The sequence below is a fragment of the Antennarius striatus genome, chromosome 19 (assembly GCF_040054535.1).
Source record: "Antennarius striatus isolate MH-2024 chromosome 19, ASM4005453v1, whole genome shotgun sequence".
Taxonomy (NCBI): Eukaryota; Metazoa; Chordata; class Actinopteri; order Lophiiformes; family Antennariidae; genus Antennarius; species Antennarius striatus.
Genome location: NC_090794.1, coordinates 1,382,954 through 1,410,775, shown reverse-complemented (window position 1 = coordinate 1,410,775; position 27,822 = coordinate 1,382,954). Strand labels below are relative to the sequence as shown.

Here is a 27,822-nt window from a genome sequence, read left to right as displayed (position 1 = left end):
GGAAACGCATTTCAATGTCGATGAGTTTCTTGAGATTTTAAGTCAAGCTGTGAGAACCCTCTGTGTACACAGTCTGTTCCGACTGGTTCCTCCTGGTTCTGGCTGTTTGCTGTCCGGACAGGCCTCAAGACCGACATATTAAAGTCAGCTGAACGATGCTGCGCCCCTACCCTTTGTGTTTTCAGAGCTAAATGAAAGCCAGGTTGTTCCGGCGCTCGCTCCTTTGGCAGGAAAAGCAACCCTGGCGAGCTAATCCTCATACACCGAGGAGAAACAGTCCCAACCTGCAAGCTTTGGACCATAATTAGACATCACTTACAAGGATCGGGTTGAACATAATCTAGAGGGGAGGTAACTAAACCCTGGCCATCTTTGCTCTCTTTGTATGTGCATGTGTGTGTGCATGGAGCCAGTTCACCCAGGAAACGGCCAGGGGTGTGCCCCCCCAAACATGAAGCTGGAAGGTGGGAAGCAGGGTTGGGCAAATACAGGATGGAGCAATCTCCTCTGGGGAGATGTTTGGGTTTCACCGCCAACGCTCAGCGATCACACATGTGGCTGAAAGCCGGCGTGGGGACCATTAAGCTGTTAGCTCAGGTTAGCGTTATCTTTGGAATGATAAAAGTAATGCGTTTTGTGTGGAACTTGCAGAGATCTGAGCACACCACCTCCCGTGATAAGGAGGTAAATATCATAGATTTGCCAAAGGGTTGAATACCTGCTAATATGACGCTAATCAGAAAGCCAGAAGTTAAATTGAATGTGTTGCTTCAGTGCGGATTCCTCCCCGTGTCGGGCTTTTAACAGTTTGTCTGCTGACACATGCAGGATGGATGGGATCCAAACCCCTCTGAGGGAAATGCTCTTATCATTCCACTTGTGTTTTTGGACGCTCCAACCCTTTTGTGTTTTTCTTGGCACGGCGCCGCAGAAAAATCGCAGCTTCACACAAGGAATTCTGAAGAAAGGACTTTTATTCTGTTGAGAAAAGCAACGTCATGATGTTTCAGAGAAACAGGACGGATGATGATGATGATGATGGAGGTTGACATCAAAAATTTTAGCAGGTTTCTTCTAAACAACTGATGAAGACTCGGTTTTACATTTACGCTCCTTCTGTGCATAAAAATAACCCACGTGTTGGCGGATGGATATGACATCAGTGAGACCGGATCTCGTTCTTTACATGTTGGCGGATGGATACGACATCAGTGAGACCGGATCTCGTTCTCATTGGTGGAGTAAAGAAGTAGCTTGTGTGTTCTCGTGACTTTTGCGTTTCTTTTCAGTCTTTATCATAGCTAGCGAGAAAAGTTTAGCATTGAGCTGCAAATTAGCCAAATTTCTGCCACAAAATGAACATAAGTTTTTGTTTTCATTCAGTCAGGGGGTGTCTGATGACCCTAGCTTAGCTTAGCAAGGTGCCAGTGCACCTGTGCAACCGCTGCTGCTTTTCTACACATTAAATAAACAAGAATATGTTCATTGGTGATTTAGTCATTTCATTACATATTTTTGAACCGACCCACTTAAAATACTGGCTAAGCAGCCAATAAATCAACACTTTACTGGTTTCTTGACATGTTGTCAGTGCAGTGGTGGGTTCCAGAACCAGGCCTGTGAGTTCTCCAGTCTGACAAACTTGGCTAAAGCTAAAGCTAAAGTCACCAGACGTATAAAAAAAGACCCTAGAGGTACCTGTTTGAAAGGTGAGAGGGGGTTTGCACCAGGATGCTTTGAGCTTGTTTCTCAGCTTCACCTTTCATATTTTTGAATGCGAGTCTGTGATCTGATGCTGTTTGAAGTGAGGGGAGTTTATTTTTCACCTCAATGAAACGACAACGGCGCTGTTCCTGAAGGGCATTTGGATCCCAACACCAGAGCATCAAGACGTTTCGTGACAATGGTGTCAAACTCCCACTGAGCTGGTTTGAGACTCTATCGTGTTCCTTCTCTCACTCTTTTCTTCTCTCCTTCTTCTTCCCATCTTTCCGTGAAGCGAAATCTTGTAAAACTTTAAGGGAAACTTGGAGGGGTCGAAACTCCGCGTGTGTGGTTTCGCCTCAGCCGGCCAGAATCCAGGTTCTTGGAAGTCGGTAACCGTATCCCAACGGATCTCTCCACAAAGACGGTTGTGAGGCATTTTGGCAGCGGCTCGATGCCAAATAGACTCTTGTAGTTGGACGCACACAAACACACAACACCGCCTCCTGAAATAGGGATTCCATTCATTGCCTCGGTGCGGGGCGTTCTCAGCATTACATCTCGTCGTTAAACTCTGTCCTGCTTACACGTTTAGCGCTCACACAAATGTCTTGTCGCCTCGTCTGAAACGCTTCCTTGGTTAGAAGAGTCCTGGAGGTCTAGCGGTCCTCGTATGGCGGGTGGTCAGTTGGACTGCGGTCAACAGGAATGTGAGGAATTAAGATGCTAAACAAGAGATTTTAAGAAGGTGAACGTTGTATAGAGACTCTTTTCAGGGCTTAGTCTGAAAGAGGGGGATACAGGTTCGATGCAGTTTTAACAGACACGTTTAATTTGAATTTTACTGGCTCTGCATGGGACTTTTGAGCGCCATTAAATCACTTCGACATTAAGTGGTCTGACTAATCTGTTTCAAGGGCCCTTCTGCACCTTCTGTCTAGTCTTCTTGTGCAAGATTATCTTAAAACTCGCTGGAAAACAACGAGGGGAACAAGAGATCCATTCTTCTGGTCTTCAGGAAACTAAAAACTTTTATAGTTTCTTGCAAAATGCGAAAAAGAAACCAAAACAAGTGGCGACATCATTGTCGCTAAGATCAACAACACGCATAACAAGTCCAACCATTTGTTTAGCAACACCGGGGTTTCAACGATGGCATGTTCCAGAGTTGGAGATAGTCTAGACCGTGGGCTTATTTGTTTTTAGTAATTATACCCAGCCATCACGACTGGTGTGACAAACATGTATTTAAAAAATGTAATAGGTAGAGTGTTTGTTTGTGGAGTATTCTCAACCAGCAGTCGCCCGGCAGCGCTGGGTGGGTGAGGGTGGGCGTGTTGCTGCAGGTTGACGGAGATACGGTCCAGTTTGAAGATGGAATACGAGCATTTGTGCAGCTCCGAGTCTGGATTGTGCAATTTAGGGAAGAACTCCAGGCAATCACCACTTAACTCCACGCTTGCAAGGCAGTAATAATAATAATTATGAATGGAGTATTTTTCAAACAGTACAGAACAGTAAGTGGTCGAAATAAGCAACATCTGAAAGGGACAAGTGTGATTTTGAGCGTAAATTGAGAATAAAAGGTGATTTGAAAATAAAAATGCAAAGAAAATAACTGGATATTGGAGTAAAAAGAACAGAATAATAAAATTGTCTAAATTATACATAAGATGCTTTATTGTTGGCTAAAGCATTATTGTGACAATGACAAACCAAATGTTTGCGTTTCTTTGGGGCGTTCCAAATCAAGGTGAACTAAAACAACAGACTCAGATTTTTAACACTTCAGATAAATTTGAACCTGCTTCCTCTCGTTTTCTCCTCTAGACGATTATAACTACCTGCCTGATGTGTTGCCTCCTCTTCCTGAAGTCCCGGACTCCGGCTCGGCCCTGAGCTCCGTCGACATTCCGGCCCGCTGCCTCCGCAACCCGGCCTTTCGCCACACGTCCTTGCGCTACTGCTCCGCCCTCAGCATGGACTCCTCACCCGACAGCACCGAGAGGCCCATCAGCTACACCTCCACGTCTTCCTCCGCCTCCTCCCGGGACAGTCACTGCTCGCTGGGCAGCCGTTCCACCCTTGTCGCCGCACCTCACTGCAGCCAAGTGGCGTCAGACCGAGACTCTGGGGCGATCCGGTTGGAACTGGTCCCCGCTCGGCAGCTGGGATGTCCTGAGGAAGATGACAGGAATGATGATGGGATGGAAGGAGGGAGGGGACATAGCGGGCAGACTGTGACCCAACATTCAAAGCCTGAGCTGAGCCCAGATGCAGGAGAACTCTCGGGTCAGGTGCAGGGACCCAGGACTTACGTGGACCGGGTGGTGCAGGAGATCCTGGACACAGAGAGAACCTACGTCCAAGACCTGCGCAGCATTGTGGAGGTAAGAAACCCCATCAGACACATTTGAGTACTTCAAAGTGATCAAAGTAGAGAATCCTTGAACAAATGCGCAATTTGTGGATTATAGACTCCCTTAGAACTGGAACCAGAGAGTCTGGATCTGGATCTGGAACTGATGTTGGGGAACCTTTGGTTTAAGAGGCAGCATGTCGTTTAAACTTTCCAGGCTCTGCACCGGCGTGACCTCGGCCTCTCCAGGAGGAGGATGGGTCTTTAACCCACCAGATAACACACATCCTTTAAGGTCTTTGTGTGTCTCCTCACACACGTGACAAACACTGCCGGGGAACCAATACAAAGGTCACCTGCGCTCGCGGGCGGGGTTTGACCGTGATACACGACACCGGTGCCTTTGTGCTGCGTGCACACACATTCAAAACTTTAGGCAATTTAAAGCAGACACAATGCTCTGTGCACACACTCAGATAAATGCACTGGTTTTCTGAGGCTGGCTTTGAACTGCAAACACACACACTGCCTCCAGTGCATGCTTTTGCTGCTTTATAAAGGATCGGGTGTTGCGGTTTGAGCGTTTTGTACTCGGATGTTTTGTATTTTGCTGCTTGATTTTCAAAAGGTTAAAGATGATCAAATGTTTTCGATGGAATTCTTGCATTAAACTCTTTTGCATGAGCAGCTTTTCGTCCTTTATAGTCCGTCTAAACTCTAAGTCACCCGGAATCCTTTTGGGCGTGTCCATTGGGTCTGGGTAAAAAGGTGAATTCAAGAAGTAGCTGCATCAGGAAAGTCATTTTCCCAAGTCGCGGCGTGAGCAGTGAGGTTTTGGGTGGGCATTTTTGACCTGTCACTCCTGATTGATGACCCAACCTCTCTTGCTCTGCCGTCCGGGATGAGGAGGTGAGGAAAACGGGGGGTGAAGAGGAAGGTAGCTGGAGGGATTTAGCGTCGAGATAACAATGGCCAAAGTGAGTTAGGAAAACAGTGAACAGACCTTAACTACCTTCTACATCTCATCTCCATTCACTGTGCAAACCAGAGGTGGACCACCCACCTCATGTACACCACAGGACAATCCATCACCAGTGCTTGGATAGAAGGTGCAAGGTCTTTCGTCACCCCTTTAATGATGCTCATGCACGGTGGATGGATTGCACTGATTACATCTGTATGAGCAGAGCTTTTAACGGGACGGTTTACTCCTACCGAGGGCAGCTGCTGGACGGCATCGACCCATTTATTATCAGCGCCGTCTTATCCGAGCCTGTCTCGCAACCCCCGTTTCTCTAATCCCTTCACCCCACGCTGCTTCCTGCAAGGGTGTGACGGCCTTAGAGCAAATATTTACCCAGACTCCTCTGGACTCACCTGTGTCTCATCTGTCAGCGGCGGCGTTGTGGTCCACACATGGTGTCTGCTGAGTGTTAGCTGAATGTAGGTTACTTACTGTACATGTGTAAATATTGCGGGGGTGTTGGGGGACTACTTGTCTACGGTGGCCCTGAGGGCTAAATGTTCCATAACTTAAGAAAGCATCACATAAGATACAGGACAGAAAGTTTCCAGGAAACTTTGTGGTTTTAAAACGTCCTACTTGACCGGAGCTGGAGATGTGTGAAACATGTGTGTACTTAATGGTTAACAAGGGTAAATATCGGGTGGGTTCATGTCACATCTTGTGCGCGGACCTGAGGCGGGCCATTGTTCAGGCTTTAGCCGGCCGTGATGAGTGAGCGGCTCAGGCCGGGTCAGATCCGTGACCCCACGGTTAATACGGCATCGCATTGCATATCACCTCCGCGAGTCAGTGAAATTCAAACATGACCCCTTCATGTGACCCCGATGCAACCGCCTACCCTCTTGACTCTAAACATCCGTCCTGGTTTAAAGGAAGTCAGGTTGGCCTTTAGGCGCACTTCCCAAAACAAGAACGATTTAATAACAGACTCGGGTATTAGAATAAGAGTGTTGCTAAAGGCTTAATAGATAAAACATTATCAGGAACAGACCCCCCTTCTGCCCCCCAACAGACAAAGCCTATCATCATCTTGAGTCTCTTTAAAAACACATTCAAGCCAGGCGGGTACTCTTCCCGGTGTTGTAACGTCCGCCCAGTTGCCGGTTGCGGTCTGGATTGAGCGTGCCACCGGTATGCTTCCGCCCCCTGTACCCCCATCCAGACCGGCTCCTGGTATCCAGATCAAATACAGCTGCACTCAGTTAGTGTGCGGGCGTTTCAAGTTCTCTTCCTGTGTCGCTGTGGGTTGATCAGAGCTTAAAGAACAGTTCAGTCATTATCTGCCCAGGATGATCTCTTGTTCTCAAAGACTCTCCGAAGCATTGAGGGAAGACGGCGCTGCGGCGTTCTGCCAAAGCGAAGACGACTACAAATGTTTACACTGTTTTAGAGCTTGATTCTCTGTTAAACGTAACATATACCATCGGTTCTTTTTTATCCCGTGCAACAGGTTTTCTGGCAGTATTGTATTTTTTTGATTGCGGGGGCCGCACTACATGCCAGTATTCGCTTTTACGTAGGGCATGAATTGGCCTCTAGTGAGTAAATTGATTGGTTTTGGCTCCAAAAGAAGGTTTAATCTACGTCTATTCCCAATCAATTTAGCATCTGTGCTTTTAGAGACAGTTTGAGCTCTTTGGAGTTATTTTAGGCTTGTACTTTAAAATGCTGTGAAGCTAGAGGACCGTTTAACGAACTTAACGGAGTCATCATTTACTGAGTGTTCACGTCTGAAGGAACAATTTCTTGAGGACTCTTGGCTGGAAGGAGCAGATGTTCTTGTTAAATGACCGACAGCCTGCAGCAGTCGAGAGTAATTGTAGTTTAGTTTAACGGCTCTCCGTGGTTCTTTGGGATAAAGAGCCAGGATAATTTCCTCTAGAAAAAGCAAAAACAAACAGCCTCCATGTTTTTCCATCCACCTTTCACTTTCCGCCTGCGGGGCAGCTTCTCAAAGCAATGGGCTTTGCTGACGACAGCGATGGAGTCGCCGATAAGAGGCCGAGATCCTCCAGAGCAGACTCTTCCGTGTTCCAACACGTCAGAACCGTCATTTGTCACGGGGACGAAGCCTGACGACCCGTCTTGTTTCCTCCTCCAGCTTTTAACGCAACTGTTACGCCCGGTTCCAGTCACAACAAGCGTTACAGTCTCTTCTGTAAAGATTTATTTTGTGTTTCCTGTTATTTATTTGATTTCTTTGCTTGAGTTTGAACATGCAATAAACTTAAATAACGTATTTTGTCTGTCTTTGTGCCGAATCCCGAGGATTTAGTGCTTGTTTTTTATGAACATTCAGACATTCCGTTTTTCCGTCTGCAGGATTACCTGGAGTCCATCTCCAACCAGTCCCGACTGGCCTTGAGCTCTGAGGATAAAGGATCTCTGTTTGGCAACATCCAGGACATCTACCACTTTAACAGGTACACACACACACACACACACACACACACACACACACACACACACACACACACACACACACACACACAACAAATCGTTTTTGCACAAATAACGAAAATTGAGGAAAATTCCGTCACGAAAAAGGTCCTCCTTCCCAAATTTACTGGAATCCTGTCTTGTGTTATCCTCCTGGCACGACAACAAACGGACACCTCCCGTTGAAAACAGCCTCCTTAGGAGAAAACAAACACACCAGGTCAGGCCTTCATTTATTAGAACGGTATGAACCAGCTTTTAGGGAAAAATGTTCAAAATGTCACATCGTTAAAAGTCGGAACATCATTAAAAAAAATAGGTGAAAACATCCCTGAAGTCACAAAAAGTGCGTGAAATCACTCGCTGAATTCTGAGTCGGGTGTCAGGTTTGTTTGATAAGTCTGCGTAGAGTAGGTAGCATGGCTGTAGACACACCATCATTGCTACGCCGTTGCTATGACCTCATGCTTCAAACAAACGACGATGCCGGAAGATGACCGTTTGAATACGTGGAAGTCTCGTAGCCGAGTGGAGCTGTTTTCTGTTTCCAGGGCGACTCCGGCTCCGGATTGCTGGGAACAATGGAAGAGCAGTTTGCCTCCATGTTTTCCTCTCATTCTCCCATCACCAGCTGATTTCTTTTGTTTGTTTCAGAAACCTTCTTCACGATCTGGAGAAGTGCAACGCCGACCCCGTGGCCATCGCCGAGTGCTTCGTGTCCAAGGTAAAAAACAAAACAAAACTATGCGACATTAAAGCACATTACAGAATGAGTCTCTATGCAGACGACATCTTGTTTCCTGCACATTTTGCTTTAACAGCATAAAAACCTAGTCACACAGCGCGATAATAATTAGCCGTCAGCTGGTGTCTGACTGTTTCCTGTCATGGAGGCGGGGTTTTGAGCTCCTCACTGGCAGCAAACCCTCCTCCTCCTCCTCTTCTTCTTGTTGAAACTCGTCCAAACAGCTGGTTCCAACTCAAACCCAAACACGAAATCAAACCGCAGCTCAGAAGATGAGAAACAGTTGTTTTATCGTGAGGCAAAAGGTCACGACCATCAGGTGAAGACTTCGCCTGAAGTTTGTGGCGTTTATTCAGGCCGGGCGTGTTGTCGTGTTGGTGCTCGGAATGTTTTTGCTGCAGCGGGAGGGATGACTCCAGAGGAATTTTAAGGACCGTCCAAATGTATAATCAGCGTTTTACGGGAGGGGGATAATGGCAGGCCTCCGTCTGGATCCAGCTATCATTGGGCCGCTCTGCCAGCTTTTATTCCTCACAAAAAATAGATTGCATGATAATGTTCCAGGGCAATAAGCTGCATTCCAGCACTTCCTCCCAACCCAACACCGCTGACCATCGACTCCCAGGGCCCCTAAATACGGCAACCGTTATAGAACCTTGACTAAAATGTGTAAAAATGCCAAGTTGTGTTTATAATTTCTTCTTTTTTTTAAATTCACTTTTTCAAGTCTTTAAGTTGATATTTGGTGCTCATTTTGTATATTTTTGGAGAGTTTTTTTGGAGATAAAGAGGTGCAATACCACCAAAAACGGTTAGGGGTGATGACTCTACAATTTGACGTATCATAATTCTGACGCGTTCATTTTTGTACGTAAATGAGGTACAAGTGAGCTATTACCGTCAATATTTAATGAGGTTGTCATGGCGACAGTGAAACTTTAGACTACTAATAGTCATTAAGATAAACTTTAAAAACTATTTCTGGCAAATTCAGGCTTCCGTAGATTTTTCAGTGAGACGTTCAAGTTGATTTGGAGCCAGACCTCCAACTGGAGACATGATGTCACCATCAGGCCTCCTTTATGATGTGTGTGTGTGTGTGTGTGTGTGTGTGTGTGTGTGTGTGTGTGTGTGTGTGTGTGTGTGTGTGTGTGTGTGTGTGTGTGTGTGTGTGTGTGTGTGTGTGTGTGTGTGTGTGTGTGTGTGTGTGTGTGTGTATGTGTGTGTGGCTTCATCATTGACATCCCACAGGCGGGTTCTGGTAACAGGGTCCTAACCAGAATCGTAACTCCAGTCCTTTTGTGTTGTTGACGTTAGTCACAGTTGCCATGAACCGGAAGAACCGCAAACCCGAAGCTTCTCTCTGCTGTGAAATCGTTTGTCCCCCCACAGCTGGGGGGGAAGGAGGGTGTTTGAGGAAGACCTTGCTGTGAAACCCTTCCTCCCTCTCGGCTGTCGTCCTGTGACGATGTTGAGTCAGCCTTTAACGCCCTTCGTCGTTCGTTCCTGCAGACTCAAGCCCTAGAACATCCAGAATCTGCGCTTGGCGCTCACTTGATGAGTCGCCGCCTCCATAAGTCAAACGCGAACCCCTTCTTTACGGCTCCTTCTGCTCTCGGTTGGCCGTTATTAGTCACCACAACTCCCTTCTGTGTAATTTATGTGGGTTCTGTCGTCCTACCGTTGGGTTCAAGGGTCCACGGTCAGACGCGGAACTGCACACTCTGCACAAATCCGTTCTTCAGAAAGTAGTTTACGTGTCCTGCGGTCGGGCGTTCAGGATATTAGGAGTGTGTCTGTACGTGTGTGTCGTCAGGAGACGGCGGTGGCACATCTGGTTGCGTTTAGGTCGAGGCAGACTGTCGGAGACGAGGAGGAGAACCCTGCTCTTCAATTTAGGACGGTTCCCACAGGGCGCCTCGGGCTCGCGACCCAGGAGGGTCCGACCAGTTGGCTTTCATGTGTCTTGAGTGTGTATATTTTGGTTGGATGCGCTGCTTGTGTTTGTGTCGGTTGGTTGAATCATTCGTTGTGGCTTGAAGAGAAAAGACATTTGCAGAAAGTCGGACTGGAAGTTCACACATTGGGAAATGTGTTCCCTGTCTGCGAAGTTCCCAACCAGGACGATAGAGTTCTTTTCCTGCAACAAGGAAAATTTTTGGCTTTCTTCTAGCGTTGAGGTTTTTAAAAGCAAGAAGGGGAATCATTTATTTTCATTGGAATCTCATCCTTAAATAACATAATGACAGAACCGTTATGGTACCACGGATCGCTGGAACTTCCTGTAATTTAAAAACAAGCATCTAAAAAGAAAGTTCTGGACTCGTGGCCGATCCTGGTATAAAAATCGTGTTTTTGTTTGCTAAGGTTAAATTCTATCAGGATAAGTTAGAGATAATGAGATAATCAGAAATGGTGATAATAACAGTCTTTTATTTAATTAAGAATAAGGGAATGATTAGGAATTACGCAGGAGTTGTGTTTCCTCTGGAAGTATGTTTGCTGTCAAATTCCCAATCGTGCCTGAGCAGTTGCTTCCTGATAACAGGAAGTGATTGCCGGATGCAAATAAATTTCACATCTCTTTGTTCCCAGAGGAGGAACGCGTGATTATGAAAGAGGAGGAAATTGAAGGAATGCGCTTAAAGGTGCGATCGTAAATGTTAGCTAACAGCGTTTGGTTCTCGCTTTGACAAGTCATGCAGTCTCTGATGCGTCTGATGTTCAGAGAGCCATGCAAGGTGAGAAGAGTCTCTATTATAGGGGCAGGGAATGAAGAATGAGGGGTATTTAATCCCAACTCCCAGGGTTCTGTGCAGCAGCAGAGACTTCAAGACTGGGACCGGGGGCGGGGGGGGTAATGATTAGTTACAGGCTGACTTTCAATTAGCAGAGAGAGGATGCCTTGTCTGTGGGCTCAGAGTGTGCCGAGATGTAAACATGGAATAACTAGACGGTCATCAAACCCCCCCGGAACACCCCCCCTCCCCCCCACAGATACAGTCAGTAATGAAGAGGCAGGAACAGTTTCAAGGGCCCCACAGTTTAAAAGATTCAGCTAACGGCTCTATATCTCCCAGAATCCAATGCAACGGCTAACCAAATGTTGTTGTTGTGATAATTCAATGCAAATGAAATGTGTAATGTATCATCTAAATGTGCCACGTAGCAGCTAAGCTAACGTCAGCACAGCAGCATGCTAATCTCTCCATGAAGTTCTCTAGACACCAGTTTGGTAGCTTTTTGTGCTACCAAACTGGTAGCTAACAGTGGCTAACATTGAGCTAACGAACATGTTAGCTTGATGTTAGCTCATCATCCGAGGGCGTTTGGTTATCACATCACCTTGATGACCAAACCTTCTCAGCATCAACAGGTGATCTCTTCTGCTACACCTGCTTCCTGTTAGCATCTAATTCCACTTCCTGTTGTGTTTTCCAGAGTGAAGAATTCCACATTTACACTCAATACTGCACCAACTACCCCAGGTAAGACTCACCCGTGTTCTTCTTCTTCTCCTTTGTCAAACAATCTTGATCTCGCCTCCACTGGCGTCTTCCCAGCGTCTCGCATGACTCCATTGTCCTTGGCCTCTTTTCCTTCGCTGACTCGCCGACGCGCTCCATAGAAGCCTCCTTGGCAGGAGTCAAAGTGTCTACCTTCAGTTGCGCCTCGGGGTCTTTCCCGTCTCCCTCCCTCCCTCCGTTTTCTTTTCCTTCCATTCTTCTATTTGCTGCTTCTTGACAGAGGTACGGCTCGCGCTGACAGACGGGGTATTATAGCTGCCACCTCATCTAAGCGTAGCCTGCTAATGCTTTATTTAGCTTTGAGCGAGTGTGGTCCCGTGGGACACCCATGTACAGTTTGTTTTGCACCAGAACTCGTATTGTGCATGTTTAAATGGGCCGAAACGTGAGGCCGTTCTTCCCGCGAAGATGTGCCGCACCTAGCGGTAACCATTTTTGTTTCACATAGGAAGAACCAGTACCGAAAGTTTGGTTTAAAGGAGCGTCGCAATGAAATTCCCATGGACTTTGAATAAACAATACTAGGGCGATACTTCCAGCTAGTGAATAAAAATGCTATGATGATGCTAACCACATCAGCCCAGCAGGAGGCGTTACTTTCCACCCCAGTTGAAGGATTAATTGTACGTTTGAATGAACTATTGTCAGCTGTTTGAGACACAGCTGATGACCCCCCCATCCCGAGCGAGGTCACACACACATACACACGACCGACACACACACACACACACACACAGAGGTTGTGGATGCATGGCGGTCCTGCCGGGGCTCCGAGGTCGGGTTTCCTCCAGAACAAAGCAAGGACTGTGCGGAGCTTCGCTGGAATTCATGCTTGTGCATGGATTTGCTCACAGTCTCGCACGGAGGAAGACGACCCACAATTCTCTTTGTCGTCTCTTTACCGTGTCCACACACACACACACACTCCTCATCTTATTGCATCCACGCCTTCAGAACCAGGAACAGTCGTATTTCCTGGAACCTATTTCTACCCCCTCCTTCAGCGCAAGTACTTTCTCGACTAAAGGTACAATGGCTCTGATTGGCTGAACCCATAAGCCACTGCTGCACAGTCCACCTCCATTTTTAAAAACCCACGCAGAAAAACGAGCTAACCAGAACCTTTTGCTAGCCTAACTCAGTTAAATGTCAAATCATTGATAGCACAGTGTCATCAGCGTACATGTCTTCTTCGTGATGAAACTATCTTCAGGAGATGAACTCTTGCTTCACAACCTTATGAAGGTGATTTTCCCCATCATCCATCATCAGCTGCTTCTAATTGAGAGCGAAAAGTTCATCCTGAGGCTACGGGTCTCCTGCTAGTGCTAAAGTCGCGCGTCGATTTCTGCACGGGGGTGAGGATTACGTGGATTTTATCCCCCCTCTACAATTACATTAGAAAAATCTCCTTATGGGTGATGTGAACAGGAATTGTCATCTCTGTCCAATTACCACCCCTCCCTGATCTCTCATTGGCTGCGCTCTGTCTCCACAGGTCGGTGGCTGTGCTAACCGAGTGCATGAGGAACAAGGCGTTGGCCAAGTTTTTCCGGGAGCGCCAGGAATCTCTGAGGCACTCCCTGCCCCTGGGCTCCTACCTGCTCAAGCCGGTGCAGAGGATCCTGAAGTACCACCTCCTGCTGCACGTACGTCAGGACGCCGCCCGGCCAACAGACTAACCATTATTCATCAGCTGCATCCATGCTAGCACGGGCACGCCCATTTAGAAACACATGGCGCTAATGTTTTTGTGCGTACCAAAACAAACGTATGCTCAATGGGCTGCAGTCGCCTCTACGCTTTCTTTCCTCGCTAAAGGAAACGCAGATGGCTGCATAGGCTCCGCCTCCAAAGAACAATGGAAATGTATTTTTATTTTCTGTTGGAAACTAGTTTAAACTAGACAATCACAAGGCCAAGCAGCAAAAAACAGACACAAAACACCTGCTTTAGGGCACTAGCATGCTCCTAGTATACAAGCTAGCAGGTTAGCAACCCGCAAATACAAGACTCTGATGTTTCTGACCTATTTACAAGAAACTTTAACGTATATAGGTAGTTATTTTGTCATTTAATGCATTTTTGCACCAAAAAATAGGAGTGGAGAGTTTTTGAAGCAGGTCCTCATGACGGTTTCCACCGGAGAAGCCAAATGTTGAGCCATACGGTGCTCAGTGTGTTTGTTCTGTCCACTAATGTGTGCTTAGCTGTAGAAAGTCATGCATGCATGACAGCTGATTTCCTGTTACGTGGTCTCTGCACAGGAAATAGCCAATCACATGGAGAAGGACACGGAGACGTACGAGGTTGTGCAGGAAGCCATCGACACCATGCAGAGAGTGGCCTGGCACATCAACGACATGAAGAGGAAGCACGAACACGCCGTCAGGCTGCAGGTAAGACTGACCCCAAAACACGCCAATCTCCTCTGGCACACGGGACACCTGGAAATGTGTCCCGGTGCTCCAGGAAGACCTGGAACTGGTTCTGAGTCAACAGCTGAGACAACTCTGGCTTTGGATTGGGTTCAGATCCTCCCCAAGACTTCTAAAGAACGGTTCAGTCAATCTGAACCCCCCCCGATGTGAAGTTAGAATGGTTCACAGTCCAGACAGACGAGAGGGCAGACACTTTATTTTTTAACTAAATTTCTTATTTACTTTGTTATTTACTTTATTTATTTCCTTACCTTTTGATTTACTTTCCTGGTTACTTTCTTACGTCTTTCGTGCTCTCTTACTTTGTGACTTCTTATTTATTTACTTTCTTATTTACTTTGTCTTGCTTTCTTAGTTGCCTTCTTACTTTTTCTTTTGTACTTATTTTCTTAGTTTGTTACTTTCTGTCTTATTTAGGTCTTTATTTACCTTCTTACCTTCATTAATTGGGCCTTGAGGGCTGGTGGGGAACAGGATCAGACCGTATCAGCAGTGGGAGTCATTCTTCTTTTGTTTTTTTGTGTTTTTACACTCGTCTCCAGTCGTTCAGGAGACGTTTTATCTGGAAAACTCCAGAAGCATTTTATTGAAACACCTGACTTTCCATTGGCGGGGGGGAGGGGGGTTAATACTGACTGAATTCTCTGTTCTTCAGGCAGTGAATTTTCCGCTGGGCCGGTGATAGCGCTTCTTTAAAGGAGACACATGAAAGGGAAGGTTTTATCTTTTATCAGCTGGAAGCAGGAAGGTCAGATGGATCCAGGAATGTGTGAAGCTCCCTCAACGGACGTGTCTGTTTTTGTTGTTTGGTCCTTTTCATGATATTTTGAATATTTTCTTCCATTATTTTTAAAACAGTACCTTCTTATTTTAATGCTTATCTTTTAACGGTTTCAGGATGTTTTCTTGGTTATCTTCTGCATCTTTTTTGTTTGATTCCAAGCTTTATCAATTTTAAGTCATTTCTATGTGATATATTCAATTTTCATTTGATCCTGCACTTATTTACTCCTTTATTTTTTAAAGAAATAAAATGATAATTCCACTGCCTTCAATCTTCGCGTTGCTGTTGCTTCCTGCAGGAAATCCAGAGCCTGCTGACCAACTGGAAAGGCCCTGATCTGATTGGCTACGGCGAGCTGGTTCTGGAGGGAACGTTTCGTCTGCAGAGAGCCAAAAACGAAAGAACGCTCTTCCTGTTTGACAAACTTCTTCTCATCACCAAGAAACGGGAGGAAACCTACACGTACAAAGCTCACATACTGGTCGGTCACACCGTCCCAACGGGATGATAAATCCACAAAACGTTTCTGCTTCTTCAAAGTTTGGTTGACCCAACTTCTCGCTCGTCCGTTTCAGTGCTGCAACCTGATGCTGGTGGAAGTGATTCCCAAAGAACCCCTGAGTTTTAGCGTGTTCCATTACAAGAATCCCAAACTTCAGCACACGGTCCAGGTGAGGCAAGAGAAGGCGGAGTCTCGGTGACAGTAATTGCACGTTACGGCTGAACTGTGCAGCTACCTGCAGCGCTGAGCGAGAACCAATCAGATGGTTATTTGTCTGATTGTTTTGTAGAGCGTCCAAGCTCACCTCAGAGACACGCCGAGACACGCCGAGCGCTTAGAGGCTAATGCCACCATTGTTGGTGCTTAAAGTCGAGGATAATCTGTGTTACCTAACAAAACTATGCTCCGAATGTTGAGGCTGGAGGGGTTGGGGATAAACCCCTAGAGTGTTCCCGATGTGATCTTCCTTGTGATGTTTTGCCCTCAGGCCAAATCGCAGCCAGACAAGCGCATGTGGATTTTACACCTCAAGAGACTCATCCTTGAAAACCATCCGGCCAAAATCCCCGCTAAGGTAAGAGCAGGTCGTCCGCTGTCGGCTCCGGCTCCGGTTCCGTTGGCGTAAACTCAGACTTCCAATCGGATGCATGTGGAAGTGCGTCTCCCTCCAGTCCATTCCATCTCTGTCTCTCTTTCCTCTCTGTTTTTCCACCTCCTTTTGAGTTTCTAGCGCTGGATGTTCGCAACCACAATCACTTTTCTGTCTCCATCCATTTTTGGCCGCGTGTGCAAGAGGAAACTTTTCCCCTCCAGGGTTGAAGTTCTCAGAGAAAGTTCACTGTGATGCATAAATGGGCTGCTTGTTTCAGCAACAACTCTAAGTGGAAGTGTGTGGATTGTAGTAGGGCACCACCTGGTGGCTAAAAGTCTTCATTCTCTGTCAATCTCATTGTATTTTTTAACTTCTAGGCTAAACAAGCAATTCTGGAGATGGATGCAATGCGTGAGTGTCACTTCACACACATTCTGCTAAATACACTTAACTTTCATTTACTCACCATGTTTTTATCCTGACGTTTCCCCAGATCATCCGGGGTTCCACTACAGCCCCGATGGAGAGAAGAAGGACTCCCCTCAAACCAAGGATGGTCCAACCCCTCGTAGAGGACGCAGGAAAGGTAAGAATGAAGGAAGCTCCCGACGTTCTGAAGCCAATCTTTAAGACTTTACAAATAACATACTTGTTTGATTTCCTAGAACCTTTGTCCAAATTGCTGAAGAATGCCAAGCAGAATGCCACCAATGCAGACGGTGAAAAGGTGAAGAGTCTTCTCAGAATTTTCCAGATCATGCTCTATTTATTTGGTTCATTTTCCCATTTCAAACCATCTTATTTGTGAATAAAAGTAAACTTGACCCCTTGCCTCTCTCCAGCGAACAAGTTTGGGTGCCACCCTGCTGTCACCTGTGTCCCAGCTGGCTTTGGGCACTATTGGTCGCAGCCGCAGCCTCATCAATCAATCACAGGAGTCCCTGGATCCCGGCGATCACTATTACCACAGCGACAGAGAAGAGGAGCCGCACCTGCAGGATGCCGACGATGAAGATGACAGTGGCATGGTGAATTTTAATGTTGGAACAATAACAGTTCCTCTCTCAACTCGAGTCCGTCAGACGTGATGTTAATGTTTGCGTCTTTGCTTTCAGGGGGGCGGGAAGCGACTGCAAGTCCCTGGTAAAGGTAGCAGGAAGAGACTGAATGCTCAGGCGTCTGTTGACAGCATTGAAAAGTGGAAGACCTTCAATATGAGCGCTTCAGACCTGCAGGTACTAATTGCTAAATTGCCAATGGTCGATTGGGGCAAAAATGGGAGGTCCTAGTCCAGATCAGATGAGGCACAGGGGCATTTGGGTGCTTTGGTCTTCACATGCGAGCATCTAGAGACTGTTAGCTGCTTTGTCCCATCACTTTGTAAGCTTGCATTGGGTTTAAATTCACCAACTTATGTTGGCAAGATGACCAGACCGTCCCCCAGACTCCAACCCCTTGAAAAACCTAAGTGACATCACTACACATCATTGGAAGCCAGTGAGTTAATAGGAAAGTGAAAGCAAAACGAATTGGATCCAATATGACAATGGAGTACCTGAGGTCTATGAAGGTTTTGTTTTTGTGCTTCCTCGACTACATGTAAAATAACTTCTGTGTTCTCCTATTTCCCACAGAGAGCCAGAGAATCCCTAACAAGAGAAGGAAGTCACCACCCGCCACTTCTTAGGACACCTCATGTGACCGAGGAACCTCCGGAGTCCCCCATTCCCTCTGTCACAGTCACAGAGACTGACCATTCAGTGAGGAACATCTGGGCTGACCACCGTGCCCGTAGAGCCATGTTCCCCACACGTCAGAGGACCATGCAGCCTGATGACGAGGAAGAGGACATCTACCAGATGTTTGTCCCAACGGAGCCAATCGGACCAGAACCAGAGCTTCCCACGGAGAGATCAGAGGCTGCCTCGTCGCCCAAGACGGCTCGACCCAGCAGCTGGCATGTCGAACAGGTTCCCACTGTGCAGGTTGACCCTCCAGCCACAGGGAGCAGGGTTCTTCGGAGGGCAAGCAGCGCAGGAGAAAAGGCTACCGAGGCTCGACAGAGTCCGGATGATGACCAGATCGGTCCTGGTAATTTGGGCGTTATCCACACTGAGTCGTCCAGCAACGACATATCTGGATCGTCCTCGGCGGAGCAGCTGACGATAGACGATATTGAAAATGTGTATGACAACATCAGTTATGAGGACCTGAAGAACATGGGGCTTGTCAGAAGAGAACCTGAGGAAAGGCAAAGGGATGCATTTACAGACTCACATGGTTCGCTCAACCGGGCAGCGAGGGTCCTGAGTGCTCCGGATGTCCCAGGGATGACTGAGCAGATGATTGAGCCAGACAGTTCCTCAGATAGCAACAGGTCATCCATGCAAGAAGGGAGGCCGTTTGGAACATGTGACCTCAAGATAGTAGAGGAGAACATTTATGACACCATCTGTTTCAGGGAGCCCCCATCTACGGAGCTTAAAGGTATGAATGAAGGCAACAAACTACAACAAGAGAGGGACAGTCTGCTGGCCTTGGAACAAGACCTGAACGAAAGCCTCAGAGGGTTCGTGTCCGAGGAGAGCCTCCACTTTGGGGAGGATGAAGAACCAGACGGCGCCAATCCTGTCCCGTGTTCCTCCGAGCCAGATTATTCCTCCTCCTCTGCCTCTGAGACTTTCTCCCGGCATTCACAGAAAAGGGACAAGATGTCCGAGCAGGTCGACGAGATCTGGAACGACCTGGAAAACTACATCAAGAGCAATGAGAAGAAAGCCGATAGACTTCCTGCCGCCTTCCCTGTTAGTACAAATGAATCCCCGAGGAAGAAGTCCAGCCCTCCATCACATCAACCTAAAACCCCACCAGTCACCTCCACACCATCGTTCACCATCCCAGTCATCAACTTCCCTGATCTTCAAGATGAAGGCGCCACTGAAGAGGAACACTATAGCCCTGCTCCTTCATCCCACCCACTTCCTGTCACCCCAGAGCCCCTCCCAGGAACAGTTAAAAACATCCGTAAACGACTGGCTCGACTCAGCAGTGGCAGCTTCCGTCTAGAGGATGACGACCTGGTGGAGATCCCTCAACGGAACGAGAGGGATCCCACTGTCAAAGACCTCCATGGCCTATTTCCAGAGGAGCTGGACTCCCCTCTGGCCTCGTCCTCTCTCCTGCTGGGGGACTCTGTGGACCTGCCACTGGAACTTGTAGATAAATCCAAAAACCGGGTGTTCCTCATGGCGCGGCAGTATAGCCAGAAGATTAAGAAAGCCAACCAGCTGTTGCGCATGAGAAGCATGGACCCCGGAGACTCCTGTAGTCGGTCCAGAGCTGAGAAGAAGCAGAAAGACCTGGCAGCCATCCTGGAAGAAAAGAAACAGGGCGGTGCTGCCATAGGTAACGCAAAACTACTCCCTGGACAGTAGCTTCTAGGGTCAGCATTGAGTTTAAGGCCAGTTTTACACTTTGACTTCCTGTGGAACCTTGGCTAGAGAGTTCTGTTGTCGTTTTGGTACTTTCTGTTTTATCAAATCTACCTAAAGTACAGTTTAACCTAGGATTACTTCGACTGGAGTCACCTCGAAGTACAGAAAAATAAAAATCAAGTTGACGTCATTTTACTCCACTATACGCCTGTTAAATATCCCACAAATATTGGAAATGCATTCATAAAGGAAGTTCAGTACAGAACTGGGAATGGTTATCTTCAATTTAGCCTGGAGTCGAGTTAATTCAACTTACGTTACGTCTCCTGGAACCAGTTAACAAAGTTATCCAAGGTTTACTTGTAACTGTTTTACGCCGTCAACTGGATTCCTGTGCCGGATACCAATCTAGTGGATCTGACCAGTTTTATTTTTACAGAGACAATAGATTAAATGATTTATGTGTACTATATCTAATTTAATCCATGACAAACCCAGTAAGTAGTTTTTCAACTAGTTATTTTGGTTGTCCCGTCTGAGGCCACAGCCACATTAGGTAACTTTTCTAAGCAGATATCTTTGATAAAAGTTGACGTCTAACTGGTGAATAGCCCTCAGAAGTTAATCGAGTCACGATGAAATTACCAAAGAGAACATTAATGCTGACTTGGTAAATTTTAAGTGGCTGAAAACCCACGAGTGGTTTCTAATGTTTCCTGCTAACGTCGTCACGTCTTCTTCGTGTCTTCTATGTTCCTGCTTCAGGTGCCCGGATAGCGGAGTACTCCCAGCTCTACGACCAGGTCGTGTTTAAGGACTCTCCTGCCCCGGCTGGTCAAACCTCCGCCGGCCGACACCAGACCCATCCGGGACTACCATCTTCTCCGTCCATGCCTGAGACCTACCTGGAGGACGACTGGCTCCACTCCACCTACAGCAACGGAGAGCTGGCGAGCTTCATCTCCTCTTCCAGCGAGACCAAGGATTCTCAAGCTCCTATGCCAAATTTCAGACTGACCTCCTCCTGCTCCATCCCCTCTCTCCAGACTTTCCCCCCCTCTCCATCCGGTCCACCATCCCAGAGGTGGAGCATGACGGCGCCAAGCGAAAAAGAGGAGCATGTGTACAGTTCAATTAAAAGAAATTCTTCTTTCAATCATCCTTCCCAATCCAGCCACTGCCAGTCCATCAGCTCTCCAGGGAACCAACCACCGGTGAAGACCCAGTCTGGGCTTGGATGTAACGGATCCGCAGACAGACTCCACAGTGCCAGTCTAGGACGGATGGGCCGGCAGAGTAGCCTACCAGAGCACTTCAACCAAGGACAGTCGGACCTGACTTTACATGATGGTCAACAGGTGGTGGTCCTGAACCGTGCTTCTGCCCTGAGCATACTCAATGCTACCCAGAGCTATCTGGCTAACTTTAAGGACAATGGGGAAGATGACGATGACTATGTTGAGATCCGCTCCGAAGACGAGCTCGAGCAGGAGCATGATAGGTTGGCAGGCTTAACCAATCAGAACCGGGCGCTTGTCCACGCCCAGAGTCTCCCTTGCACACCGGTGAGATCCTGTGACCCGCTGAGGTCTCTGAACCACGATCAGCTGGAGAAGTACCTGTGGAGTGAGCCACAGCAGAGCCAACCAAAAATAGTCCAGTCTCTGCGAGACAAGTTTCAGTGTCTGAGCTCCAGTAGCTTTGCCTGAGTCTGAAAGCCAAATATGTAGAAACATACCGCCATTAATTAATTCACACGTGACTCTCCTCAGATCAGAAGCAACTTCTTCAAATTCCGAACAATTCGTATGACACCTGAATTCACTGGACTTCGGTGTAAAATGCACACAATTGGTTAAAATCAAGGTCGCCTCCTGCAGTTCCTGGTCCTCTTGTTCTGGTATTGAATATTTAGCTAGAGGTGGACAAAGTAACAACAATCAATCACGTCTAATGGGTTTAGAGCAAACAACATGGCTTGTGAGCCTCCTTTGAGTCAGGAAGACTCAAATGACTCTTCAATTCAGGATATCTGTTCCAGGTTGTAAGGAATACCATCTGCGTCACGCCCAGTATCAGTTATCAAAAGTCTAACAATCTTTGGTAATGGGCAAGTCCCTGTCAAACTTTTCCTTTGTCGTTAAGATTATTTAAACTGCATTTTCAGCATTAGTTAATCTTGACTTGTGTAGGAGTTGCTCTCGTTTTTTTAATTGTGCTTCAGCGATCAAACGGTTTTGAATAAAAGGAATGCAATCTTCTGCTAGAGTTTTAAAGGCATTTTTTTAAGTAGTAGGGTTAACTAAACTGTTGCATGTCAAGAACACACATTGGCTTTCAAAGGATACGAAAATTCAAAGGAAAGATTCACATAAAAATTACAATTTAGTCTTGATTTACTCACTCATGGAAAGTTGAGTATGTTCAAGGCAAGAAGGCTTTGCAGCATTCTCTGAAACACAGAAAGGAGTTGGGGGTTCACTTTTAGAATGTAAAGACATTTCTGTCAGAAGACAGAACATACTTCTGTATGGTTTAATCTAAATGGACAATTTAACAACCTTTTAAATTTGAGTTATTTGCAGATATCCTTACAGTTGAAGTCTTCACTATTCACTTGAGACTTGGTTAAACTCTGAGCTTGAACTGGAGCCATTTAAATTTCTTTTGGTTGTTCTTTAAGTTTTAAAACAAGTCCCCATCTGCTTCAGTTGTCTTGCAGAATGCATCAGGACTGCTTCGCTGTGTAGCTCCAAAAATATTGTCAATGAATAAAATTATCTTGACTTTCCGGTGACCTTTTCTTGAGTAGACTATGTGGGAGAACTCTTCCTTTAAGTACCTGTAAGTCTATTTGAAGTTATTGTATTTGACTCTACCGACCTACCGCCGCTGTCATCCGCAGGGTATCGCGCTTTAATATTAACAGGAGATATTTTAGACCATCAATAAGGAGCCGTAGGACGTCATATTTATTTTAAATCTGTGAATAAATCAGGTGTTTTTACGTCTTATGATCTGGGGACACGTAGACTGAAATAGGCGTCTCGACGAGTGGATGATGTTTGTCTTTTTTTAAATCACGCTAACTGTAACCTTTGTTTTTAAGAGGGACCACGAAGGAGAGATAGTTCAAACTCTACAGTACTGTATTTTCTTTATTTTTCAGATTAAAATCAGCTATTCGTTTACTTGGTTTACGTTACGGGACACTGTCACACTACTGATAATGCATCCTGGAAGGATCACACGATGGACATCACACAATGATTGGTCTTTAATTAGTTTCACTTTTAAAGTTCAACAGATTTATCTGAAAAAAATCATTAGAGGAGTCCGATTTATTTTGGCCCACATTACCATTAAGAAACAGATCAGTTGTACAATAAACGTTATTTATTATAAAGGTGATTTTATTCAGATTCAGGGGCAAAGACAAAAATTTGAATCGAATGCTGTGAATGTTTCCAGACTTTCTATCACGCACTGTTTAATTCAAACTCCAAATCTCAATAAAAGTTTAAAAGCACAAGATCACAGCTGACTGTTATATCAGGAAATGTGCGTCAAAAAGCAACTTATAATAGTAATATGAAGTACTTTTTTTTTTCATTGTGCATTATTGTCCTCTGTTTTCACTGTTGGGGATGATCAGTCTTCATCAACTCTGTTTGCACTTTTCTTCCTATTTTTCTTTTTTTTAACGTTTTATTTGTAAACACTTTGTAAAGATGTACATTTTATGAAAGTTATTCTTGTATGCTATAGGTATGCTTTATAATGGTTTAATGTTTAAGTTAAGTGTACTGTATTTTTTTAACTGCCTAGTTGCCATTGCTCAACGAAACAATGTATCGGAGGTAATAAATTCAGATTAAACTTGCCTGTGTTTGTTGTATTTATTATAGATTAAACATCAGTTGTTTCTAATTTTATTGTTTAGACCTTCAAAACACTCTGATAAGACCCATTGTCATGGTCAGTTTCTAAATAAAGTTTTGCTAATGTATAAAAAAAATAGTAGTATCCATACTTCCGCCAATAACACCAAAGTGAACAGCAGGGGGCGCTCTAGGGACCCATTGGAAATCAATCTTTACGTAGAAGGAGAGCGTGAGGCATGCTGGGAAAAGTAGTTTTCTAGAAACACCCACTAAAACCGATATTTTCCAGTTCGCTAATGGTTCTGTGTGACGTCAAACTTAATAACTGGAAATAATTTACGCTCAATTAAAAGTCTGCGCGCCTGAATGGCTGACTTTAAAGCGGATAATTGTTTTCTCGAAGCTTCTTCCGAAGCCGGTTTACCCACAATGCACCGCGCCTCCCCCTTTCTTCTCGCTTGTGTGGTGGTCCCAAAATGTCGCTGCTAGACGGTCCGTTAAACGTTCTCGGTCAGAGAACCACCGGGGAGTCGGTTCGCACGCAGAACGGTGGGTTTCGAACGCAGCTCCGTCTCGTGTTTCACGTCCGCTTCGCGTGTCTTTACTCCCGCGTCGCGAGCTCGCGACGCCAGAAGGGGCTTTCGTGTGCCGCTAACACACGTGTGGCTACAGCTAACGCTAGCTTACCTTGACGCTGTTTTATTATCGTGTGTCGTTGTGTTTCCGGTGAAGTTTAACGAAGACAAAAGAAATCAGCTGCGTTTACGTAACACGAACTTTACGATATTATTAAATATCGAATCGTAATTGATTTGTTACCGTTCAGTTTCCTCTGAATGAAGAGAACACAGTCATGGTCTGAGGGTGTGGCTAATTTACTCTTTAGCTCAAATAATCTGACAGAACGTGTCGGCTGTGCGTTAGATTAAATTATCAGATTAAAACTGTGTTTAATTGACAGGATAGAGATTAACATGAACCTCCACTGTTTTCGCAAATTTAATGCTAAGCTAGGTTAGCATGAACATCCTCCACTGCTCACAGGTGGATGCTAATCTGATCAGTTTAAACTGTTCTTGTGTGATTGGTTATTGCAAACAGCTGATTGATTGTAGATTAATCAGATAGATTACCTGTAGATTAGCTACCAGCTGTGATCCACAATCTGCATCAGTTCCTCAAAATATAATCGCCTCTTTTCTGGGTCTCTATTCAGACTCACAGTCGTAGATGTTTGTAGAACCTTCCACCGGTTGGAGGGCGTTCAAGGTGACCCGTTTTCTTTGATTCATCTGTATCTTTGCAGTCATGGCGGCGTCGTCCATCGCCAACATAGTCAAGAGTTCCCTGGGACCGGTGGGACTCGACAAGATGTTGGTGGACGACATCGGGGTCTGTACCATTACCTCTCGGTTCATATTTGCGTCTATTCGCCAAGCATCCGTTGTGACACGAGTTGTGTTGACAGGACGTGACCATCACCAACGACGGCGCCACCATCCTGAAGCTGCTGGAGGTGGAGCACCCCGCCGCCAAAGTCTTGTGTGAACTGGCCGACCTGCAGGACAAGGAGGTCGGAGACGGAACCACGTCTGTGGTGAGTCGGGACGGAGGCCGTCGTACGTAACACTTCCTGTTGTAGTACCACGCGTCTGCCTTTCATCACGGACGCGTGGCTATGCTAACAGGAAAGAAAAATCATCCATTCATGTCTGAAGGGGTTGGAGCAGCCGCTCTTCTGCCGCCCCTAATGAAACAATGGTACAAACAGGAAGTTGTGTTGTCGGCGGCGAATCAGAGCCGCTTCCCGTTTTAAAGTTCAAATCCTCTGTAGGTGATTATCGCTGCAGAGCTGCTGAAGAGCGCCGATGAGCTGGTGAAGCAGAAGATCCACCCCACGTCGGTCATCAGCGGGTATCGGCTGGCCTGCAAGTAAGACGCCGCCGATGTGGATGGATGCTAATCGTCTTGTTGAGATGCTAACTTTTTTTTTTTTTTTTTTAACAGGGAGGCGGTTCGTTACATCAACGAGAATCTCACCATCGCCGCCGACGATCTGGGCAGAGACTGTTTACTCAACGCCGCCAAGACGTCCATGTCCTCCAAGATCATTGGGGTGTATCCTTTTTGGCCGTGCAGCTGTTACCTTGTTAGCTAGGTGACGCCATGTACGATCGATTTTAACACTTAACCCGTAGCCATCAGCGATGCAGAGTTCTTCGCTAACATGGTGGTGGACGCTGCGATTGCTGTGAAGTTCGTGGACAGCAAGGGCGTGGCCAAATATCCCATCAACTCCGTCAACGTGCTGAAAGCCCACGGGCGCAGCCAGAAGGAGAGCTTCCTGGTGAACGGATACGCGCTGAACTGCACAGTCGGCGCGCAAGGTATGTTTGAGAAGCGTCGCCCGCGTCTGATCGGACTCCCATTTAAATTTGCCGCCATGTCTGGTGTGGCGTTGGCGGTGATACGCGTGGGAGAGAGAATGCTGGCGTGAAGGAGTAAAGACGCAGTCAGTTGAGCTGTGGTACCGCCCCTTCCGCCAGACAAACCAAAGCGTTATTTCGTATCATCGTTCCGTTTGCCGGTTGAGTGCGTCACCCATCAAATGTGTTGTCTTTCCGTTCTAAAGGTATGGTGAAGCGTGTCGTTAACGCAAAGATCGCCTGCCTGGACTTCAGCCTGCAGAAGACCAAGATGAAGATGGGAGTCCAGGTCGTCATCAACGACCCGGAGAAGCTGGACCAGATCAGACAAAGGTACGAACTTGATCCCCCTTAAGGTTGAATCCCATTTACATTTGCCGTGATGCTGAACTGATAGTTTCCACGGTGATACGCGTGGGAGAAAGCACCAGCAGCCGGCGTCAAGGCGGCGGCGGCTCCTCTCCGAGCCGATACGCCGTTTAACGCTGAGCTCAACAGTTTTGTTTTTTGTTTTGCGGAGGCAAAACGAAGTCACCGTTGGGTTTTTGTCTCTCCAGAGAATCGGACATCACCAAGGAGAGGATCCAGAAGATTCTGGCGTCGGGCGCCAACGTCATCCTGACCACCGGCGGCATCGACGACATGTGTCTCAAGTACTTTGTGGATGTAGGAGCGATGGCAGTCAGACGGGTTCTGAAGAAGGACCTGAAACGCATCGCCAAGGCAACAGGAGGTAGGTTTGAAACGTGCTAACATTTTTATTTAGTCGTCTTTTATTGAGCGTGTTGGTCCCTCCTCAGCCACCCTCTGCCCCTCTCTGACCAATCTGGAGGGGGAGGAGACGTTCGAGGCCACCATGCTGGGTCAAGCCGAGGAGGTCGTGCAGGAGCGCATCTGTGACGATGAGCTCATCCTCGTCAAGAAGTAAGAGCAGCGTTTCCGTTTTCCTCTTGCGAGTTACGAGTTAATTTGGTACAACACCGCCCCTTCAGCGGTGAACGTGTCTGACACGCTAACGCATCGGTTTCAGCACCAAAGCTCGGACGTCGGCGTCCATCATCCTGCGCGGGGCCAACGACTTCATGTGCGACGAGATGGAGCGTTCGCTGCACGACGCCCTCTGCGTGGTCAAGAGGGTGCTGGAGTCCAAGTCCGTCGTTCCGGGAGGAGGCGCCGTAGAGGCGGCGCTCTCCATCTACTTGGAGAATTACGCCACCAGCATGGTGAGAGGAAACCCACGAAAGACGGGTTTATCGGGCGAGCCCCAGTCGGTCTGTAGAAACCTGGAGAGTATGTTGAAGTCATGCCTATATTGAATGTTTTTTTCCACTATCCAGGGATCCCGGGAGCAGCTGGCCATCGCCGAGTTCGCCCGTTCCCTCCTCATCATCCCCAAGACGCTGGCCGTGAACGCGGCGCAGGACTCCACCGATCTGGTGGCGAAGCTTCGGGCGTTCCACAACGAGGCTCAGGTCAATCCTGAACGCAAGAACCTCAAGTGGTGAGTCTCCGAGATCCCGTCCGTCTTTTCCGCTTCCTGTCCGAGAATATTGAGTCGTCTTTTTCCGATCATGTTTAAATGTTTCTGTCTGGTAGGATCGGTCTGGATCTGGTGAACGGGAAGCCAAGGGACAACCGCCAGGCCGGCGTTTACGAACCCACCATGGTCAAAACCAAGAGCCTGAAGTTCGCCACGGAGGCCGCCATCACCATCCTCCGCATCGACGACCTCATCAAACTGTTCCCGGAGCAGAAGGAGGGCGGTCAGTCGTACCAGGACGCCGTCCACTCAGGGTCCCTGCATGGTTAGACGCCATTGGTCCAGATCTGTTCTGTATTTATACGTAAGGAGCTTCGTAGCTGCCGCTCTAGCGTGGAACGTAGCACTTCGCCCGCTTCCTGTTGACTGTTTTTGGACGTGTAATAAAGCTTCAGTGGTTGTAAATGACTATTGGTTC

General features: G+C 46.9%; 2 protein-coding genes across 3 annotated transcripts in view; both read left to right on the top strand.

Annotated features, from left to right (window-relative positions):
- Nucleotides 1-23,455, top strand: part of LOC137613332 (pleckstrin homology domain-containing family G member 1) — a 32,831-nt gene extending 9,376 nt beyond the window's left edge. For both annotated transcript variants that reach the window (XM_068342466.1, XM_068342465.1), the window contains exons 2-17: nucleotides 3,535-4,094; nucleotides 7,413-7,513; nucleotides 8,184-8,253; nucleotides 11,716-11,762; nucleotides 13,300-13,450; nucleotides 14,069-14,200; nucleotides 15,325-15,507; nucleotides 15,602-15,697; nucleotides 16,016-16,102; nucleotides 16,498-16,531; nucleotides 16,614-16,706; nucleotides 16,786-16,847; nucleotides 16,963-17,148; nucleotides 17,236-17,355; nucleotides 17,755-19,525; nucleotides 20,320-23,455. In XM_068342466.1, coding sequence (XP_068198567.1) covers nucleotides 3,684-4,094; nucleotides 7,413-7,513; nucleotides 8,184-8,253; nucleotides 11,716-11,762; nucleotides 13,300-13,450; nucleotides 14,069-14,200; nucleotides 15,325-15,507; nucleotides 15,602-15,697; nucleotides 16,016-16,102; nucleotides 16,498-16,531; nucleotides 16,614-16,706; nucleotides 16,786-16,847; nucleotides 16,963-17,148; nucleotides 17,236-17,355; nucleotides 17,755-19,525; nucleotides 20,320-21,263 — 4,488 coding nt within the window. In that variant the 5' untranslated portion in view covers nucleotides 3,535-3,683 and the 3' untranslated portion in view covers nucleotides 21,264-23,455. The remainder of the gene's footprint in view (nucleotides 1-3,534; nucleotides 4,095-7,412; nucleotides 7,514-8,183; nucleotides 8,254-11,715; nucleotides 11,763-13,299; nucleotides 13,451-14,068; nucleotides 14,201-15,324; nucleotides 15,508-15,601; nucleotides 15,698-16,015; nucleotides 16,103-16,497; nucleotides 16,532-16,613; nucleotides 16,707-16,785; nucleotides 16,848-16,962; nucleotides 17,149-17,235; nucleotides 17,356-17,754; nucleotides 19,526-20,319) is intronic.
- A 423-nt stretch (nucleotides 23,456-23,878) lies between these two features.
- tcp1 (t-complex 1) lies at nucleotides 23,879-27,812 on the top strand. Its single transcript, XM_068342940.1, has 12 exons — nucleotides 23,879-23,987; nucleotides 24,745-24,830; nucleotides 24,907-25,035; nucleotides 25,273-25,370; nucleotides 25,446-25,556; nucleotides 25,644-25,825; nucleotides 26,071-26,197; nucleotides 26,422-26,597; nucleotides 26,665-26,788; nucleotides 26,895-27,087; nucleotides 27,202-27,365; nucleotides 27,461-27,812. Exons 1-12 carry the CDS (start codon nucleotides 23,915-23,917, stop codon nucleotides 27,672-27,674), a joined length of 1,677 nt encoding a protein of 558 aa, XP_068199041.1. The 5' UTR covers nucleotides 23,879-23,914; the 3' UTR covers nucleotides 27,675-27,812.
- The last annotated feature ends 10 nt before the right edge of the window (nucleotides 27,813-27,822 follow it).